Genomic DNA, 21,051 nt, shown 5'->3' with positions numbered 1-21,051 from the left:
TTCATAATTCATAATGATGGTGTCTGTGATTGTTCACTTTGTTTTATATTGTTTAATGAATGGTCCATATTCAAAAAGTAATTCAACCAGCGAGGTTTATTTCGTATTTGTCTGTGACGGTGTTGAACGCTATGTTCAATATTTTCGATATTCAACGATAGTTCGTATTCTGTGTGTTTTTTCTTGTTGTTGGGTGTCATTAGCATGTCTACCGTCATTGGGTGATCGTACATTGATATTGGGTGCTGCACAAGTATCGGAATTGCGTGGATGAATATAATGTCGTCTAATGAGTAGTATAGTAGTAGTAGTAGTAGTAGTAGTAGTAGTAGTAGTAGTAGTAGTAGTAGTAGTAGTAGTAGCAGTAGTAGTAGTAGTAGTAGTAGTAGTAGTAGTAGTAGTAGTAGTAGTAGTAGTAGTATAGTAGTAGTAGTAGTAGTAGTAGTAGTAGTAGTAGTAGTAGTAGTAGTAGTAGTAGTAGTAGTAGTAGTAGTAGTAGTAGTAGTAACTTTAGCATCTTAATACTTACATTTATCGACAACTTCAATAGGAATTTCATCACTCTCCTCAGAAAGAACTCCAGAATAAATACCCTTGCATCTGAAATTATGGGGAGAGTAACAAAGGTGTGTTTGTATTTGCGTAAAATGGGGTCGCTAAGGCCTGTTGGAGTAACTAAGACCAGTCTCCAAATGTGCTCTAGATTGAAACCTACATATTGGATTAAGTTGGCAATGAAGGAATTAATTAAAGCCCCCTCGCCTGTGATAAATGATGAATAGCGAGTATTCTTTCCAGCAATATCATGATGCTGAAATGAATTATAAAATACAGCCTGAGACTAAAGCTCAGAGAGGATAAACTTCGAGATTGGCAAAAGCGTTTTAATAGCAGACGATACATACATTTCGCCACTGTATGACATTTTCCTAAGACTCCATATCAAATACATTGTTTGTTTAGCTCCAAGACCATGTAAATATGTTATTGAATCCATCGCGTCATAAAAACTGCAAAACATATTCATATTATAGGAAAAAAAAGATATCTACAATAGGTTGCATTTTCTTGTAGGTTGCCACTGCAACCATATTGAAGCGCATTGAGTAGATGATAAGTGGTAAGCAAAATATCATAATTCATATGTCCATGTTTAAAGTGTATTGGCTGAAATGTTTGGGTTTTTTTCTTATAATATATGCTTTCAGGGAAGACTTCAAGAACACCCTGCAAAATCTCCGGCCAACCTAATGTTGGTCCACATACATGAAATTGATCATTGAGTGAATTAACATAGAATTGTTACATATTGGTGTTTCTAATCATATGACATTGTAATATAAATTAATGCAATCAATTTAAATATAAAACAGAAGAGGTGGACATATGCAGGTCTGACATCCGAACCCATTTATGGGCCTAGTATGACAGTCTTGAATGGATAATATTTTTAAAATTACGTCTTTTTTCTTCTTTTTTTTCTTTTTTTTTTAAGATTCCCATTTCAACAATGACCCCATAATAAATTGAGATATCAGACCTGAAAATAAGTGCACGTCGAAATATATCAATAGTTAACATTTTGAATGAATCAATTTATAGAAGATAATGCAAGAGAGTATTCAAATGGATACTCACGTGTATTTTCCTGCTTTCGCAGTCTTTATTTTTGAAAGAAATTGTGCATCTTCAAACTTACTCCCGTCCCTAAAAAAAGTGGTTTTAGAAGCTCCTTCAGGTCCACACACAAAACGAAGCTTGCCTTCTCTCTGAATTTGAGTGTCAAATTCAGGATCGGTAATGATGATGGGCTTAATCTGTTCTGTAAAAGATAGTGTGCGTGAATTCATAATTCATTTAGATGCCACTAGCACCACCAGCACCAATACTACTACTACTACTACTACTACTACTACTACTACTACTACTACTACTACTACTACTACTACTACTACTACTACTACTACGACTATTACTACTACAACTACTACTACTTTTACTACTACTACTACTACTACTACTACTACTACTACTACTACTACTACTACTACTACTACTACTTCTACTACTACTACTACTACTACTACTACTACTACTACTACTACTACTACTACTACTACTACTATTATTATTACTACTACTACTACTACTACTACTACTACTACTACTACTACTACTACTATTACTTCTACTACTACTACTACTAATACTGCTACTATTACTATTACTACTACTACTTCTACTACTACTACTGCTACTGCTACTACTACTACTACTACTACTACTACTACTACTACTACTACTACTACTACTACTACTACTATTACTACTACTATTACTACTACTACGACGACGACGACGACAACAACGACGACGATTTAACGTCTTCAGATTGTCCAAAACAGCGCTGCCAGACTAGTATTCATGAAGCGTAGGTGCGACTCTGCCGGACCTCTACTTCATGACCTGCATTGGCTGCCTGTTGGGAAAAGAATTAAATTCAAAGCTTGTGTTTTAGTGTATCGTTGTCTTGAAGGTACTGCCCCTTCCTACCTTTCAGAACTAATTGAAAGATATTCAAAACCCCGCCCCTTACGTTCGGCCAGTGATTCCACAAAACTAGTTGTCCCTAGAATTCGGAAAAATGCTGGAATGAGATCCTTTTCTCATTTCGGACCCTCTATTTGGAACGCCTTACCGCAGAGCATTCGTGAAAAAGAATCTTTGTCTATTTTTAAACGTTCGCTTAAAACATATTTGTTTCGATTTTAGTAGATGGTATGAGAAGCAAGATAGGTTTGGTTGTGTTGTGTGTTGTGTTGTGTGTGTGTGTATATGTGTGTGTGTGTGTGTGTGTGTTGCTTGTGTGTGTGAATGAGTAAGTTTCAGCCAAAGTAATTTGTAATTTAAGCGCTTAGAGTCTGGTGTCTCGGAGTTATAGCGCTATATAAGTTTTCAGCATTATTATTAACTCCTACTACTACTACTACTACTACTACTACTACTACTACTACTACTACTACTATTATTATTATTATTATTATCGTTGTATTGTTATCATCATCATCTATATTAAGATAATAATAATAATAATAATAATAATAATAATAATAATAATAATAATAATAATAATAATAATAATAATGATAATAATAATAGTAATACTACTACTACTACTACTACTATACTACTACTACTACTACTACTACTACTACTACTACTACTACTACTACTACTACTACTACTACTACTACTACTACCACTACTACTATACTACTACTACTACTACTACTACTACTACTACTACTACTTTTTCTTATTCTTCTACTACTACTATTGCTATTATCGTTGTATTATTACTATCACCATCATCATCATCATCTATATTAAAATATAATAATAATAATAATAATAATAATAATAATAATAATAATAATAATAATAATATAATAACAATAATAATAATAATAATAATAATAATAATAATAATGATAATAATAATAATAATAATAATAATAATAATAATAATAATAATAATAATAATAATAATAATAATAATAACAATACTATAATAATAATAATAATAATAATAATAATAATAATAATAATAATAATAATAATAATAATAATAATAATAATAATAATAATTATAATAATAACAATAATTATAATAAGCACATGCAATCTATGTTGCTTTTTAAATCACATTTGACCATTCTTAGGTTATTTAGATATGTAATTCTTTGTCTTCATCTAGCTATCTATCCTTCGATCATCCCAGATGTTACCAACTTTTCTATTCCGTCTCTTCTCCACACATGTCCCAGAAACCGCAACTGCCTTTGTAACAACTATAGTTAGGTATGTTAAACAGCTGACATATGTTGTACGCCAGTCATGTACTCACAAGCTACTCATTAACTCTGGAGGTTTAATTGATGATTACATGAAAAAATAACAGTGAGTTTCATATTGGTGACTCACGTTGTTGTCTTTAATAAAGTTAGGTTTCGCGTTTGGTTTATGTTGATTTTTTGATTAAATGATATTCTGTTACCATTCTTTTCTTCTTTAAGTACCAAGTCTGTGCTAGACATTGGTGATCATGGTACGCCATTCATCTCTCTGATCAGATAACCTCAGAAAACTAATATTACTCTTCTCTTTCTTAATCACTCAGCTGTTCAAACAATTCAAATATTATGTTTTTCTTGGTCTACCTTTACTCTTTTTAACTTCTATATTTCCTGTGAGAGCAAGGTGTTCAATACATTTATGTCGATTTCGGTGCCCTAACAACTGATTTTATCATTTTCTTATTGTACGTTGCCATAATATGATTATATTGGTGAATACTAAATTCTTATGTATGTGTACATATCATGTTATATTGTTCATGTCTTAATGAATTATTGGATATAGGGACTGAGATTAGCGGAAGAGTAGCGTCCCTTGATTGGACGTCACCCATAGTCTGTGACGTCACCGGCGGAAAAGTTATGAGAGAAAGAACGCCATGTTGGTTGTGCGCATGCGTCACTCGTCCTCGCACAAGGCATATGAAAAGTTCTAGCCAGCATGAAGAATAAAAAGTAATGATTTTCTTTGTTTAGAACCAAGATGGCCGCCGTTGCCGGGCGGCGTGACATCAGACTACTGAATCTTTTTATTTTTCATGCTGGCTAGAACTTTTAATATGCCCTGTGATCAGAATGTGTAAAAGTCAAAACATGATCAAATAAATGTGTGTGTTTTTTTCCCTCTGGATACCTTTATGCTCGCCGGAGAAATATTTCATATGGGCGTCCGCCATTGTTCCGATAGTTTAGAGCCAGTGTTACTAAGTTACCATGCGTCATTAGGAAGGAAGTGACGTTAGGACTGTTGAAGAGTATTGTTGGTGATGAGTTGAGAGAGGAATGTTGCTTGTTCTGGGGCGGCTCGGGGCGTAGCCAATTGTTATGTAATAGCCTGATACTGAAATCCAAAAGGACTGGCAATTTGACGTCATTATTTGGTTTTTGGACCGCTTAGTGAGTTGTCGTTAGTAGAGCTCATGGAAACCAATTATTTCATTGGTTGAACTATTGAATACTCACGATTTGTTTTCTTTTGTGGCAAAAGACTGGCATTTTGACGTCATCTTTTGGTCAGTATCAGGCCATAACTTTATGAAGGCCACGCTCGGGGCAGTATATTATTATAATTGATGCGTATTTTAGCCTTCATTTGCTCTCTGGTCTCGTCAGATGATTGTGATGATTATGATATGATGATGGCGATGACGACGATGATGATGATGTTGACGATGTGATGAATATTGATGATGATGATGATGATGATGATGATGATGATGATGATGATGATAATGATGATGGTGATGACGACGACGATGTTGATGTTGATGATGTGATGAATATGATGATGATGATGATGATGATGATGATGATGATGATGATGATGATGATGATGATGATGATGATAAGGAGGAGGAGGAGGAGGATAATGATGATGGTGATGACGACGACGATGTTTATGTTGATGATGTGATGAATATGATGATGATGATGATGATGATGATGATGATGATGATGATGATGATGATGATGATGATGATGAGGATGCTGAGGATGATGATGATGATGATGATGATGATGATGATGATGAGGATGATGAGGATGATGAGGATGATGATGATGATGAATATGATGATGATGACGACGACGATGTTGATGTTGATGATGTGATGAATATGATGATGATGATGATGATGAGGAGGAGGATGATGAGGATGATGAGATGATGATGATGATGATGATGATGATGATGATGATGATGATGATGATGATGATGATGATAATAATAATAATGATAATAATAATAATCTTTATTGTCCAAATTAAAGGCAATTCATGTGAGGTAAACAATGCTCAGTTTGGTTCATGGTATGAACATTAACACATTTACAAATACAGACACAGCCATACACGCACATCCACTCTTGAACATTGTTTCTACACATGTATACAAAAGAGATGAGCGTTCATACATACACATATACATACATACATACATGCAGACATACATACAAACCAGCATACAATCGTATAGATAGAATGCGCTTGGCCAAGGAGTTCACAACATTGCCATCCGGAAGTATAACGGACCAACACACAAACTCTGTGTAACCATGAACTTTTATAGTCTGGTTAATACAGTTTAGTGAGAACAACTCACAAACGCGGATGGCAAAAACAATAACAAAGGTCTGAGTGACGTCATCTGCATACTATCTATAGATAGTATGCAGATGACGTCACTCAAGCCTTTGTTATTGTTTTTGCCATCCGCATTTGTGAGTTGTTCTCACCAAACTGTATTAACCAGACTATAAAAGTTCATGGTTACACAGAGTTTGTGTGTTGGTCCGTTATACTTCCGGATGGCAATGTTGTGAACTCCTTGGCCAAGCGCATTCTATCTATATGCATGCCGACATACATACATACATACATACATACATACATATTTACATACATACATACATACATACATACATACATACATACATACATACATACATACATACATACATACATACATACATACATACATACATACATACACACATACACACAGGTAGACATATAGAACGATACGATATATTTGCTGGGACATCAGATAACCATATTATAAATATAGTGTCTTATATTAAGAAGAAGATGGCAATGATTGTGATTATGATGATGATGATGATGATGATGATGATGATGATGATGATGATGATGATGATGATGATGATGATGATGATGGTGATGATGATGACTACGATAATGATTTTGTCCCCACTCATATGAGCGATTTTCTTCATATTTATAAATAACTTAACTTAATTTCAAACAAATAAATATATTCACCGATTGGTGTAAACAAAATCAGCTTGAATTAAATGTTGAAAAAACGAAAGAACAGGTGTTTGGTGTAAAAAATAAAAACGACTTAAAGTGTGTGGCGATCGGTAAAGATGATGTTGAGATAGTTGACTATTTTAAATATTTAGGAATAACCATTGATAGTTCCTTCAATTTCTCTCAACATATTAATATAATATCTAAGAAAGTTGCCCAAAGATTATACATCCTAAGGAAATTGAGAACATTTCAAGTAAGGAAGAAAACTATGTTAAGAGTTTATGACTCATTGATTAAAAGTGTAATTGCGTTTGGCTGCACCATATGGTTTGGAGGATGCCGACTTAAAGATAAATCAAAAATTTCAAAATCTATCAAAGAGGCATCAAAAATAATAAACCATCCTCTTGATGGAGTAGAAAGAATTCATGGAAAAGCAATAGAAAGGAAAGCATTCTCAATTACCAACAATAAAAAACATATTTTATACCATGAATTTAGTCTTTTACCATCTGGGAGAAGGTTTTGTCAGATTAAATGTAGAACTAACAAGTATAAATCAACGTTCGTTCCATCAGCAATAAAAATTTTGAATATTTCATATGGTACAGAAAAACCAAGGATTGATTCGTTGACTGATTAACTGATTAATTTATTTAATGTAAGATTAACTGACCAATTGATAATGATGATAATTTTTGGTGTCGAATTGCCACAATCGTAACAAATTGAAAACGAAATGAATATGTTTATGTTGTGTATATCGCACGTGTGAAGAAAGAAAGAGAGAGAGAGAGAGAAGAAGAGAGAGAGAGAGAGAGAGAGAGAGAGAGAGAGAAAATAAGTAGGAGTGAAATATCTGTTCAATCTTAGTTATCGTTTAACATTATAACAAGTGTAACTAAATGACAAATTGCCATATTTATGGACAATAAAGATCTATTATTATTATTATTATTATTATTATTATTATTATTATTATTATTATTATTATTATTATTATTATTATTATTATTATTATTATTGTTGTTGACCCAAGGTTTGTTGTCGTTAAATATTTTAATCCTTTTAGTGTCACACACAAATCACAACAGAAATGAATATAAGACGTGACAACATCAACCCACTCGTCCAGTGACATGTTATTAGCTAGGACTATAGATTTCGCTGGTTATTAGACATGAGTTCATCCCATATTGTGCAGTCAAAACAACCTTGGAGTTTGTTTATATTTTCTGTTGACCAGAGACGAGTTTACTGGATATGATGTGATGAATATGATGATGATGATGATGATGATGATGATGATGATGATGATGATGATGATGATGACGATGATGATGATGATGATGATGATGTGATGATGATGATGATGATGATGACGATGATGATGATGATGATGATGATGATGATGATGATGATGATGATGATGATGATGATGATGATGATGATGAGAATGATGATGTGACGCGGACAGTGTCGATGGTGACGAGGACAGTTGGTATCATGTTGTGAGTCGTGATTGCTGTCACGTGATATAATGATTACTTCCTATAGATAGTTCGAATTTGACGTCATGCAGATCTTTGTTATTGTTTTTTGCCATCCGCGTTTATGATTAATTGGCTTTAACAGTCATGGCGTCACTTCCCTCGTAATGAGGCATAGTAACTTAGAGACTGGTTCTAAACTATTGGAACAATGGCTAACGCCCTTATGAAATATTTCTCCGACGAGCGTAAAAGTGTATTCAGAGGAGAGAAAAAAACATTATAAATATGATCATGTTTTGACTTTTATACATTCTGATCACATGAAATACGAAAAGTTCTAGCCAGCATGAATAATAAAAAGTACCAATTTTCTTAGTTTAGAACCACGCTGCTCGCCGTTGCTGGATCATGGTTACACCGTTTTGTGTCTTTGTTCGTTATAGATACAATGCGCTTGGCCAAGGAGTTCACAACATTGCCATCCGGAAGTATAACGGACCAACACACAAACTCTGTGTAACCATGAACTTTTATAGTCTGGTTAATACAGTTTAGTGAGAACAACTCACAAACGCGGATGGCAAAAACAATAACAAAGGCCTGAGTGACGTCATCTGCATACTATCTATACTTCCGATGGCAATGTTGTGAACTCCTAAGCCAAGCGCATACTATCTATAGTGTGTGTGTGTGTGTGTGTGTGTGTGTGTGTGACTATGTAGCACATGTAGTTTAATACGCTCCAATAGTCGTAACGTCACTTCCCTCGTAATGGCATGGTAACTTAGTAACTGGCTCTAAACTATTGGAACAATGGCTAACGCCCTTATGAAATATTTCTCCGACGAGCATAAAAGCGTATCCAGAGGAGAAAAAAAAACATTATAAATCTGATCATGTTTTTACTTTTACACATTCTGATCACAAGATATATGAAAATTTCTAGCCAGTATGAAAAATAAAAAGTACCGATTTTCTTTGTTTAGAACCACAATGGCCGCCGTTGCAGGGCGACATGACATCAGACTATTGAATCCAATTGTTGTCGTTATTATTGTGCCGTCATTGTATGTTGATCATTGTGTTTGATCAAAATGTAAACTATTGCTTTTCCTTTATATATATCAAACAGTATAATATTTTAGTGTAACTTGAGTTACTTTTCTTATTTATTCATTAGTTTATCTCTGTGTTTTTAATTCCTCTTTTATAAGAGTCAACAACGATCCATCTGAGAACCGGGGCGTGGCTTAATTGATCGAATACCCCTAGACAGATAGAGGCCACGTTTACGTAGTACCGACTATCCAACTCATTACTGTCACCTAACCAACTCAGCAGTACCCAACCCCCCCCCCCCCCCTCCTTCCTACTACCTCATCCTCTTCAATTGCTTCAATTGATTTTTTTGCGCCATCTGAGAAAAAAAAAACTTATAAAACACTATTACATTTGGAGGTTCGAAGCTTTCACATTTTCATCCTATATGTTACACTGAATGACATAATCTAGCAATGACTATGAAAAATGTTTTTTCTCTTTTTGAGGAAAATTTTGTCTAAAATCAAAGCCCTATCTCCACTGAGTAAAAATGTTTTTGAATTTTGAAAATCTATTCATAAATAAACAAGTTATGCAGTTTCAAAGGTGTAATTTATTTGGATGACCCGCAAAGAGGAAAAAAACGCGAAAATATGGGACGCTTTTTCGGCATTTTTTTTCGACCTTTGGTTGCTCAGGGTGTTAACATCTTGTCTTAGAATGTGTCAGAAAAATCGTAGCCGGTTTTGTTGGATTGCGAGAGATAGCGGTGTTTGTTCTTTTTTGGGTTTGTTTGCTTTTTTTTTGTTGTTGTTGTTGTTGTTGTTGTTTTTTTTGTGTGTGTTTTTTTTTTTGTTTTGTGTTTTTGTTTTATTGTTTTTTTTTTTGTTTGTTTGTTTGTTTTCTTTGTTTGCTTGCTTGTTCGTTGATGTTTTTTTTTTTTTTTTTTTTTTGGGGGGGGGGGGGGGTTGGCAGTAAAGAGATTCTTTGATACTATGGTTGGGAATTTCATTCTGAGGACAGTTCCTATGAAATGTATCCAGTCTGTGCACATCTTCCTTGGTAAGCGCCCATATTCCAGAATTACAAAGTAGGATTGATTTTACAAGATGTATATGTTTAGTCTGGTGTTTAGTTTGCTATTGTCATGCCTGTCCCATAAGGATTAACTTGGGTTGTACTGCTTGAAAATTCCATGTGGTTATTTAATGACATGATATGAGAATACCTTAGAAGGAGTCACATAATAGTGAGGTCACTTTCAGATATGACATAAAATCACATCATAATATTCTACATACCTTAAGATAGTATAATAAATCTTTTAAAAATCCCTATGACACCAAAAAAAGAGTTGCAATCAGTTTTCCCTAATCCCATCTCTCTCAAATTATAGACGTTTTACACCAATTAGTCTTACTGGAGAACATCGATTGAATTTTTGTCGATAATGTAACACGCGAAAGCCTCCTCATTTCCATTTCAATACGGTGATATGGATTCATTGTCTATTGCAACGTGCACACATTGGCAGGTCGGATAACCCAACGCAATTATGGACTTGATATAATACCATTGTGTAATGGACAATACATTGCATTGGTTAGAGAGGAATTCCATTACAACAATGCATTCGACATAATTTGGGTTATCAGACCGGGAAATAAACGCGTTGGTCCGTTCCATTTCTGAATGAAGAAACGGTAGTATGATAAGTTTATTAAATTTATAAATTGTTTTGTTGCTTCAATTTTGACATTCAAAATATCAACGTTGTCCCATTTTACTAAAAGGATTCGATTTGAAAACCTGAAAAATTAAATTAGAAAGTTGACTTCGGACTCTGTATTCTATTTTGAGAAATATAAATATACATGGAGATTGAGTTTAGGGATGTGAAGAAACAGTGGTCAAGACACTTACTTTGACACCCATAGAGACCAGGTGTGGATCCTGGGACGCACTCACAAATATTTTTTTTACATTCCCCAGTCATGAATTTGGTCTTCTGGCATACATTGAGGGAACTCTGACAGCCAATGGCCTGGCCGCTTGGGATGAGGAGGGCTGGGGAATCAGATCAGTGTATTAATAGAACAAAACTGTAAAGGAATAAAGGGTTAAAAGAAAACCATTCACTTTAATCTCAAATATGTGGTCTTTGAAGATATTTCAGTACCATTTCAGTGTGGCTATAATGTGGACTAGTGGTATGATACTCGCTTTCGGATAGGAATGTCCTGGGTTCGAGCCTCGCTCGGCGAATAGTTGAGTCTTCAAGAAGGCTTTTTACTCACATTCTCTCACCGTATTCAGATGTAAAATGAGTTCCTGGCCGTTAACAGCGTTATCTCTGTCCGAAAAAATTGCAATATCGCCTAACAGACATCATGTCCTACATGTTTAATGTTGCTGTTGGCCAGAGACCCCTTCTAAAGCGCGTTGGGCACGTTTGGTAGAAATTGCCCTTTATAAAAGCTATATTTTTACCATAGACTGTTGTGACTCAGACCAAACACAAATGTGCCCCAGATTCAAAGATAAATAAACATATACATCATTGATATATTTCTCCCTTCCCTACACTTAAAAAGAATATCGGACAGGTTTAGTCAATATCAAGATATTTTATCATAATATATTTGGTAAATCCGATTTTTTGTTCCACTAAGGCTCCAGATCCATCGAATCTTGCATGGCGTTTAATTGACCTGAAGATGGTTTTTGTGTACCTATGAGTTTGATTAAGCCATGCTTTGATTTGATCAAAAACACAATTGTTTCGTCAAAATTTCCTCGAAAACAGACTCCATCATTTTAAGCACGTTGGTTATGGGTTAAACTTCCGGTAAATCAGTATTTAGATGACAATCAGATGTGATTACTGGATCGATACCAGGTAATGGTTCCTCTCATTATTTTTAATACAAACATGTTATTAAAGTTTATATAAATCATTTCCTGTTCTTAAAGTTTGGAAATAATTTTAAGTCACGTGATTGAAATATTTCATATATTTAACCAGATAGTTGCCAACTTTTTGATGACTACTTCATCCAGTAATCCAACGCCGTATTTTATAACCCAAGGTAACAAAAATGGCGTTACATGTAACACATCGAAATTTGTCCCCTTCTCTTTTTGTACACAATAATATGATACGAGCTTGAAGATTTTATTTATTTCATTTTAAAATATTTTGTAGATATGGTTTCCTCTAAAAGATATTTACATCTAAGTGGCAATACTATTTTAATTTTAGGCAAGATTTTGACCACTACAAACTTCTTTCCTCACGCGAGACAACTCGGTAGCTGGGATGAGTGTGTATTTTAGTGGTCGTCCAACACAAAAAACTGGGGTTTGTTTGTTTTCTTCTCTTTTTACGAATAAATATTGAATGTCTGTTTCGGTTTCCAAATAAAAAAAATTGATTTAATTGCGTTGAAAGCCATATATCTAATTTGGTGATAATTTTAAACATTATCTTTATATTAATTGTACTTGAAGTTGAAGGGAAAAAATAACGAATTGGATTTCATGCACAGTACTTATCTTCATATGTTAACGGTCAATAAATATATATATATATATATATATATATATATATATATATATATATATATATATATATATATATACCTATATATATATAAGAAAAACAACAAACAATATCAAAATCCACAATAAAAAGGTTCAAAACTGTTGCGTATTCTTATGCCACAATAAAGCTGTCAAAAATGAAGTTAGAGAATGTGTGTAATCATGTATTCTTTAACTTCATTTTGGACAGCTTTTTTGTGGCATACGAGAGAGAGAGAGAGAGAGAGAGAGAGAGAGAGAGAGAGAGAGAGTGAATGAGAGAGAGAGAGAGTGAATGAGAGAGAGAGGGGAAATAAGTAGGAGTGAAATATCTGTTCAATGTTACAGTTCTCATTTAACGTTATAACAAGTGTAACTAAATGACAAATTGCCATATTTATGGACAATAAAGATCTATTATTATTATTATTATTATATTATTATTATTATTATTATTATTATTATTATTATTATTATTATTATTATTATTATTTATTATTATTATTATTTTATAACCTATAATTGTTTTCCAACCACCACATCATCACTGTCACTACTACTACAACCACCATTACCACTTCATCACTACCACAACTACTACAACCACCACCACTACATCATTATCACTACCACTACACCACCACCACATCATCATCACTACTACAACCACCACCACTCCATCATCATCACTACCACTACTACTACACCATCACTACCACTACTACTACATCACCACCAGCACATCATCATCACTACCACTACTACTACAACCACCACAACCACATCGTCATCACTACCACAACTACTGCAACCACCACCATCATATCATCATCATTACCAATACTACTACAACCACCACCACATCATCATCACGACCACTACTACTACAACCACCACCACCAAATCATTACCAGTACCACTACTACTACAACCACCACAACCACATCGTCATCACTACCACTACTACTGCAACCACCACTACCATATTATCACCATTACAACTACTACTACAACCACCACCACCACATCATCATTACCACTACTTACACCCACCACCACCACATCATCATAACTATCACTACTACAGCTGCAACCACCACCACCACATGAATAAGCCTCACGGAACAACTTAGTCTTCAGACATTTCCTGAAAGCTGATAAATTTTCACAGGACTGTGTCCCGAGGACTAATTGCGTTCCAAAGGCGTGGAGCTATCAATGAAAAGGCTTGTTCACCGAAAGTGGATTTTGAAGTGGTAACCTTTAGAAGTTGGGACTGAGATGATCTTAAATTTCGAGTGGGTTCATATTTTTTAATCAGTTCCTCCAAATATGCAGGTGCCAATCCATCCAGACATCTAAAAACATAGCACAATATCTTAACTTCTATCCTATACTTCACAGGAAGCCAGTGCAATTCCGGGATAACTGGTTTTATATGATTTCTTTTTTTCGCTAATTTTATAAATCTAGCCGCTTTATTTTGAATTTTTTGTAGTTGATGAATTAATCTACTTTGACAACCAATGAGAAGGGCATTGCAATAATCTAATCTGCTAGTAATAAAAGAATTAACAAGCATCTTTGTACTATCTTCATCAATATAATGTCTGATTCTTCCAATGTTTCTAATGTGATAGTTACAACATTGGCATATTTTTTAACATGATCTTCCATGGATAACCCTTGATCTAAATACAACCCAAGATTTCTCACACAAGAACTAGGTTTAATAGCATTTTCACCCACTAGTATCCCATTTGTAAATATTTTTGAGAGTTGATACCTATTTCCAAAAATTATCATTTCCGTCTTGTCATCATTAAATTTAAGTTTGTTTAGTTTCATCCAATCCTTTATTTTATCAATGCAATAACAGATACTGATGACAGCTCTGAATCTTTATTGAGTTTTGTATACAGCTGAGTGTCATCAGCATAAAAATGAAAATCAATGGGAAAGGTGGATAACATATCAGAAAGGGGAGCAGTATACATTGTAAAAAGGAGTGGGCCGAGAATAGATCCTTGAGGCACTCCACACGTTAATATGGATGGAGATGATGCATGGTTTTCCATAATTACCGACTGAGTTCTTTCAAACAAATATTCCTTTAACCAGTCCACAGCTGTGCCGCTGATATAAAATTGATCACGTAGTCTAGTCAAAAGTAAATTTTAATCGATAGTGTCGCACTTAAATCTAGTAAAATAAGCATCGCAGCACTTTTATTATCTATATCATTTACAATATCATTAAAATCTTTAAGTAATGCCGTTTCCGTACTATGTGAGGCTTTGTAGGCAGATTGAAATTTAACATTTAAGGCATTCGTCTCTAGATGGTTAATAATACGAGCAGCAACGACTTTTTCGATTAGTTTGAAATGAAATTTAAGTTTGACACAGGTCGAAAATTATTTAACTCATTGCAGTCAAGATTTGCTTTTTTCTTCAGGGGTCTAACCAAGGCATGTTTCAGCATATTTGGAAAATCGGGCAACGTTAGACTTTCATTTACGATAGATGCATTTGCTGGAGCAAGATAATTTGAACATGATTTTATGAGCCAAGTTGGTGTTTTATCTCGCGGGCATGATTTATTAGGCATATCTGACAAAATATTTTTAACTTCCTCTATTGTTACGGGTTCAAACGACGTTAAGATTAATTTATAACGGGTGTTCATAGATTTAGTTGGTCGTGTTGTGCATGAGGTGAACATATATATATATATATATATATATATATATATATATATGTGTGTGTGTGTGTGTGTGTGTGTGTGTGTGTGTGTGTGTGTGTGTACACAAGTAAAAAGCGCTGTGGAGTTTATCTTACGACGTTAAAAACGCAGACACTAAATCAGACACTACACATTGAGTTAAAATGTTATTCATCGACACTTGAATTTTTAATTTTGTGTTGATCAACCTATCACCCTGTTCATGGACTGGTATCTATGCTCGTATCATATAAAGATGTTTTAAAATGGCCAATGATATATTGTAAGAGAGTTAGCTTATAGCAAGTGGTTTTAATGAGTTCACAGTGCTTGTTTATCAGTTAAACTCGGTCATTATATTGAGTAGTCTAGGATAGTTTTACGTTCCAAAGTTAAAGGATTGGTCATTGTATTGAGTACTAGAAAATTACTTTCTTTGATTGGTGTTACTTGGTATTTGGGAATAATAGCATCAAATTATAGTTGGAATTTATTATTTAGGCGCACAGATTATTTGGGCGTACTGAACGTAAACCTGACGTTTATCAAAAGTAATATCAGATTATCATAAAAGGCGGGGTTTAGCATTTATATGTAGAGATTTAACGTTTCGGCTTGAGCATGATTCGCTTTAATTTTTTGAAGGTGAGATTTGGAAAGGAATTATGGGTAAAATTTACAATAGGGGAAAAACGTAGTGTTGTTAGATTATTCTCCATTCGATGATTCTACATTCTAGATTATTCTTCGATTCTACTTTACGATGAGCTGCACGTTCCTAGCGTCCTACTAAAAATCTTTATTTTACGGACTTAGAAATATTCCACGCATATTGAAAATGGTTACTCAGGCAAAATGACTTTACATTTGGACTGATTTTACGTTTAAGTTTAAACAAATTCTTTAAATCATTAACATTTTAATCAGGAGCAATACTTTAGTTTTAGATAGATCTTTTAACAGATAACGAACGTGAACCCCGCGTAGCAGGCCGGGTGGTCGTGCAACGTGTACATATATCCAGGTCTGATCTCCATTACAACAATGAGGCCATAATAGATTGGATTATCAGACCTGCAAATATGTACAGGTCGGTCTAGTGTAATAATAATAATAATAATAATAATAATAATAATAATAATAATATAATAATATAATAATAATAATGATAATAATAATAATAATAATAATAATAATAATAATATAATAATAATAATAATAATAATAATAATAATAGTACTTTATTGTCTAAAGAAATTATGGAAATCCATTTTGGTTCACATTCATCTCAATATAAAATACAATGATACTGTAGTGGACTCATACACGTACAAATACCACACTCACGTACACATGTACACACAACCACACATATACATACAACTGATTCTTGAATTTTTATTTCAAAACAAATCCACTTTCCTGACACGGCGGTTTTTTGTTGTTTTTTTTAAGCCCAAATTTTTACAGCTAAAACCAGCAAAATTTGCAAAAAAAAATTGCGATCAAATTTTCGAAAAACCCTTAAGTAGTTCAAGAAAGTATTTGTTTGTTCTTAAGGATTTCACGGCGCTTGCAACAAATGCAAGGTCTTTTCAGCGCCAATAAAAAGGACGAAAATTGGATTAGTAAAAAAGAAACTAGCTACTCTTTATTAATTATCTCTCATGTCCTACACGAGCTATCAAATTATAAGAAAGAAAAATTCTTCCTTTTATTTTCTTTCTTTTCTTTTTTTTAATTGTTTTTTTTTTTTTTTGCCTTTTTATTATTATTATTATTATTATTATTATTATTATTATTATTATTATTATTATTATTCTTATTATTATTATTATTATTATTTGGGGTTTTTTCTTTGCGAAATCTCGAAAATTTGCAAAACTTTGCAAAAGAATTATAGATTTTAAACAAATTGCAGATTTTGCGGCCACATTGCAAATCAGTGATATTTTGCGATTTTTTGCGGCCGCAAGTCATGCAAAAGACTGCCATGACAGCCTTTGACGTTTATGATTTACACGCATTCTGTCGCCGCAAAACGGAAGACTTTATTTTATTTTTATTTTCCATTACTTGGTCTGAAATAATAATATGGGGAACCCGATGGCTCAGTTGGTGCCGTACTAATTTTACAAGCAATGGGACATGCATCGATTAACTATTACTTACTTAGGTGGCTGGGTTTGTTAGAGCTGGATGAAAGTATTTTGCAATAGGCTAGCTGTCCATCTGAATAGTCGCAAGCAATGGTTATTGCTAATTTAACGCTATCGGAATCAGGATACAGTCTGACATCAAGAACCTATTGCCTCTGAAAAACTATTTTTGGAAGTAACAAATAATAATTTAATATTGAATTTTTAAAAAGAGTATTGGGTGGGGGGGGGGGGCGAAGTGGCCGAGTGGTTAAGGCATTGCACTGTGACCCCGAAGGTCCCGGGTTCGAGCCCCGCTTCGGGCACTTTCGTTTTTTTTTCCTTGAGCAAGATTATTATCCCCCAATTTGCTCACTTGGACAACATGGGTGATTCCTGTTGACACCAGCCATCTTGTTTGATGAATTATCCATATTCCTTCTTGGAATGCCTAGGCGACAACGATATCTGATGATGTCACGGCGGAAGGGCATGATTTTATTTTTTTTAAAAGAGCATTAAGAGTAAAATATTGTTTTAAAGACTTACCGAAGATCAATCCTAGAGCAGGCAATAGAACCGCTCTCTTCATGGTGACGGCGTTCGTGAAAATTACCTTCTTGTTTTCTCTCTTGTTTGTTACGTCAATGTACCTACTATTAATCTAGATAGTTCTGAAAACGTTCGCTAAGATCTTAGACTGTCTTATCACTTATCACATCAAGGCAAAAGAAACGAACAGTGTACAATGCTGTCATTACACCTCACGCCTAGAATATATACATAATAGCAATGCAGGAAATTCGGTCGGTGTTTGAATAAAGTTACTGTTTACAATACAAAAAGCTAGCATTGTGTAACCGTTGACAAAAGAACGCGAAACAAATATAGAGTATTGACAGGTACCAATAAAATATCGACGTGGCACTTGCCTATTAGAAGGAATAAAATATTTACTTTTGGTATTAGTCAGCCGTTCTTGTGAGTGTAAGCAAATGGGTTTAGTGAGTGCACGATGCAGGCATATCAGTAAAACTAGATCTGTGAATGAACGTTTGGGACAGTTTTACGTCCAAGTTAGTGGACAGGTTATCGTGTTGAGTACGTACTAGTTAATTAATCTTTCTTAATTGGTTTGGGGGTGTTTGTACATGAGAAAAGGACATTAATCAAAATAATATTATATCCTAAAAGGCGGGGTTTATCATTAATATTAAGGGTTTAAAACGTTTCAGGTTGAATATGATTTGCTTTTACTCTTACGGGGTGGATTTTAGACTGACAAGGAACTGTCAAAGTCAGTAGTATGCGGCTATGTGGTCTAGTGGTATGGCACTCGCTTTCGGATCGGAAGGTCCTGGGTTCGAGCCTCGCGTTCGGCGCATAGTTGAGTCCTTGGAGAAGGCACTTTACTCACATTCTCTCACCGTACTCAGGTGTAAAACGAGTACCTGGCCGTTAAAAGCGCTGTCTTTGTCCAAACAAAAATGTGTAATATCGCCTAACAGGCGTCATGTCCCGTTCTAAATGTTACGTGTTGCTGTTGTCCAGGGACCCCTTGTAAAGCGCTTTGAGCACGTTTAGTGGATATTGCGCTTTATAAAAGCACAAGTTTGTTTTTTTTTTTTTTTTTTTTTTTTTTTTGTAGAAGTGGTTTGAAGGAATTGTGGGGACAGTTTACAATAGGCCATAAGATAGAGTGTTTCTGATCAAACCGGGATTATTCTGATTCTAGTTTATTTTGAGTTGAATTTTGCATTATGCTGCAAGTTCTAACATCCTACTAAGAATCTTTATTTTACGGACTTAGAAATATTCCACGTATATTGAAATGGTTACATAGGAAAAATAACTTAACATTTGGATTGATTTTACAGATTTGATATTTATGAAATTAATTGAATTTTGACCATGCTATTTGATTTGGATTTGGAATTTATCACAACAAATAAAGCAGTGAGAAATGAAACTTGGAATCTTGATTTTTATTTGAATGTCTTGATGTTGTACATTCAATTATCATCACTGGCTCTTGAACTCTTTAGTCATTATTAACATCTACAACACAACACAAAGAAATATCATTACCATCTATCAAAAAATCCACTGTACGGTCATAGGCCATTACATATGTGTGCAACTACGCCACATAAGTTCCGATCAGATTCGATCAATCAGACTGTAAACTGTAAAACTTACACATAGTTTTGTTTGTTGGTACATTATATCCGGTTGACGGGTGTTGTGATTATTTTTGCATCCCATAGAAATATCTTCTCACAAAGTAGCATACCATTTCCTGCCCATCAATGAAACCCGAAATGTCCATTTTATCTGTTTTCGTAACTGAAGCTTACATTCGATCTCACAGTTATAATTTATTTATTTTTTTCAATTCTAAATATAAACAAGCAAGAAACCACGTACAGAATGCATAGCAACATAAACATTTTCGGCAATTTAATAACCTGTGTTTATAAATATAATTTAAGAAGTGTCACACTTTGTGACACAGCAGTAACCTGTCTAAAACCGGTCGCACATCTACTCGGTAACTTGTGGGATCAATTATCTTTATCGTTATTTATTTCGGGAATTCTCAATGAAAATATTTTAAGTAAGTCCTTCTGAGCCACTTGGGCTCATTGTATGACAAATTAAGTCCTTTAGAGCCTTGTAGTCAATGGTGCAGTAGTCATCCCGATTTCAAAGCGTGAAGCGGACAATAAACGTATTTGATTAAAAACCTTTGCACAGGACGCTAGTCTATCGCAAATTACTATCCCAGCTTGACAGGTACCCTTTTACACCTGAATGGAGTGAGTGATTGGAGTATATTTTCTTGCTCTAGGAAAGTACAAATTGGCTTCGGTCGGAATCGAACACAGAACCTCTGAGTCCAGAGTACAACGCGCTAACCATTCGGCCATCCTGCCTCCTAAGCCTATAAATCCGGAACTTATCCATGTTTCTGTACCGTTGAGCAGACAGATAACAGTTTAAATTTTTTAAAATGAAATTCCCTTTATTCATCCATGGGGGAAATTTTTCTCGAGGGTCTATTCCAAGGAGAGACTGGAATAACCCAGGCGTCAGCCGTAATGCGCGCCGCAACTTGAGCTAGGGCGAGGTGACTTGCTCAAGGCCACACAGCGCAGTGAT

General features: G+C 34.4%; 1 protein-coding gene across 1 annotated transcript in view; it reads right to left on the bottom strand.

Annotated features, from left to right (window-relative positions):
* Positions 1 to 18,623, bottom strand: part of LOC144966729 (uncharacterized) — a 73,195-nt gene extending 54,572 nt beyond the window's left edge. Inside the window, exons 1-4 of the mRNA XM_078903499.1 lie at positions 18,439 to 18,623; positions 11,369 to 11,512; positions 1,639 to 1,822; positions 530 to 600 (exon numbers count right to left, since the gene is read on the bottom strand). Coding sequence (XP_078759625.1) covers positions 530 to 600; positions 1,639 to 1,822; positions 11,369 to 11,512; positions 18,439 to 18,481 — 442 coding nt within the window. The 5' untranslated portion in view covers positions 18,482 to 18,623. The remainder of the gene's footprint in view (positions 1 to 529; positions 601 to 1,638; positions 1,823 to 11,368; positions 11,513 to 18,438) is intronic.
* Positions 18,624 to 21,051: the final 2,428 nt, after the last annotated feature.

Source organism: Berghia stephanieae, chromosome 2 (assembly GCF_034508935.2).
Source record: "Berghia stephanieae isolate SIO BIC M18660-M18661 chromosome 2, UCSD_Bste_1.3, whole genome shotgun sequence".
NCBI classification, from domain to species: Eukaryota; Metazoa; Mollusca; class Gastropoda; order Nudibranchia; family Aeolidiidae; genus Berghia; species Berghia stephanieae.
The sequence above is the reverse complement of the archived record's forward strand: the minus strand, read 5'-3'. Positions and strand labels throughout refer to the sequence as shown.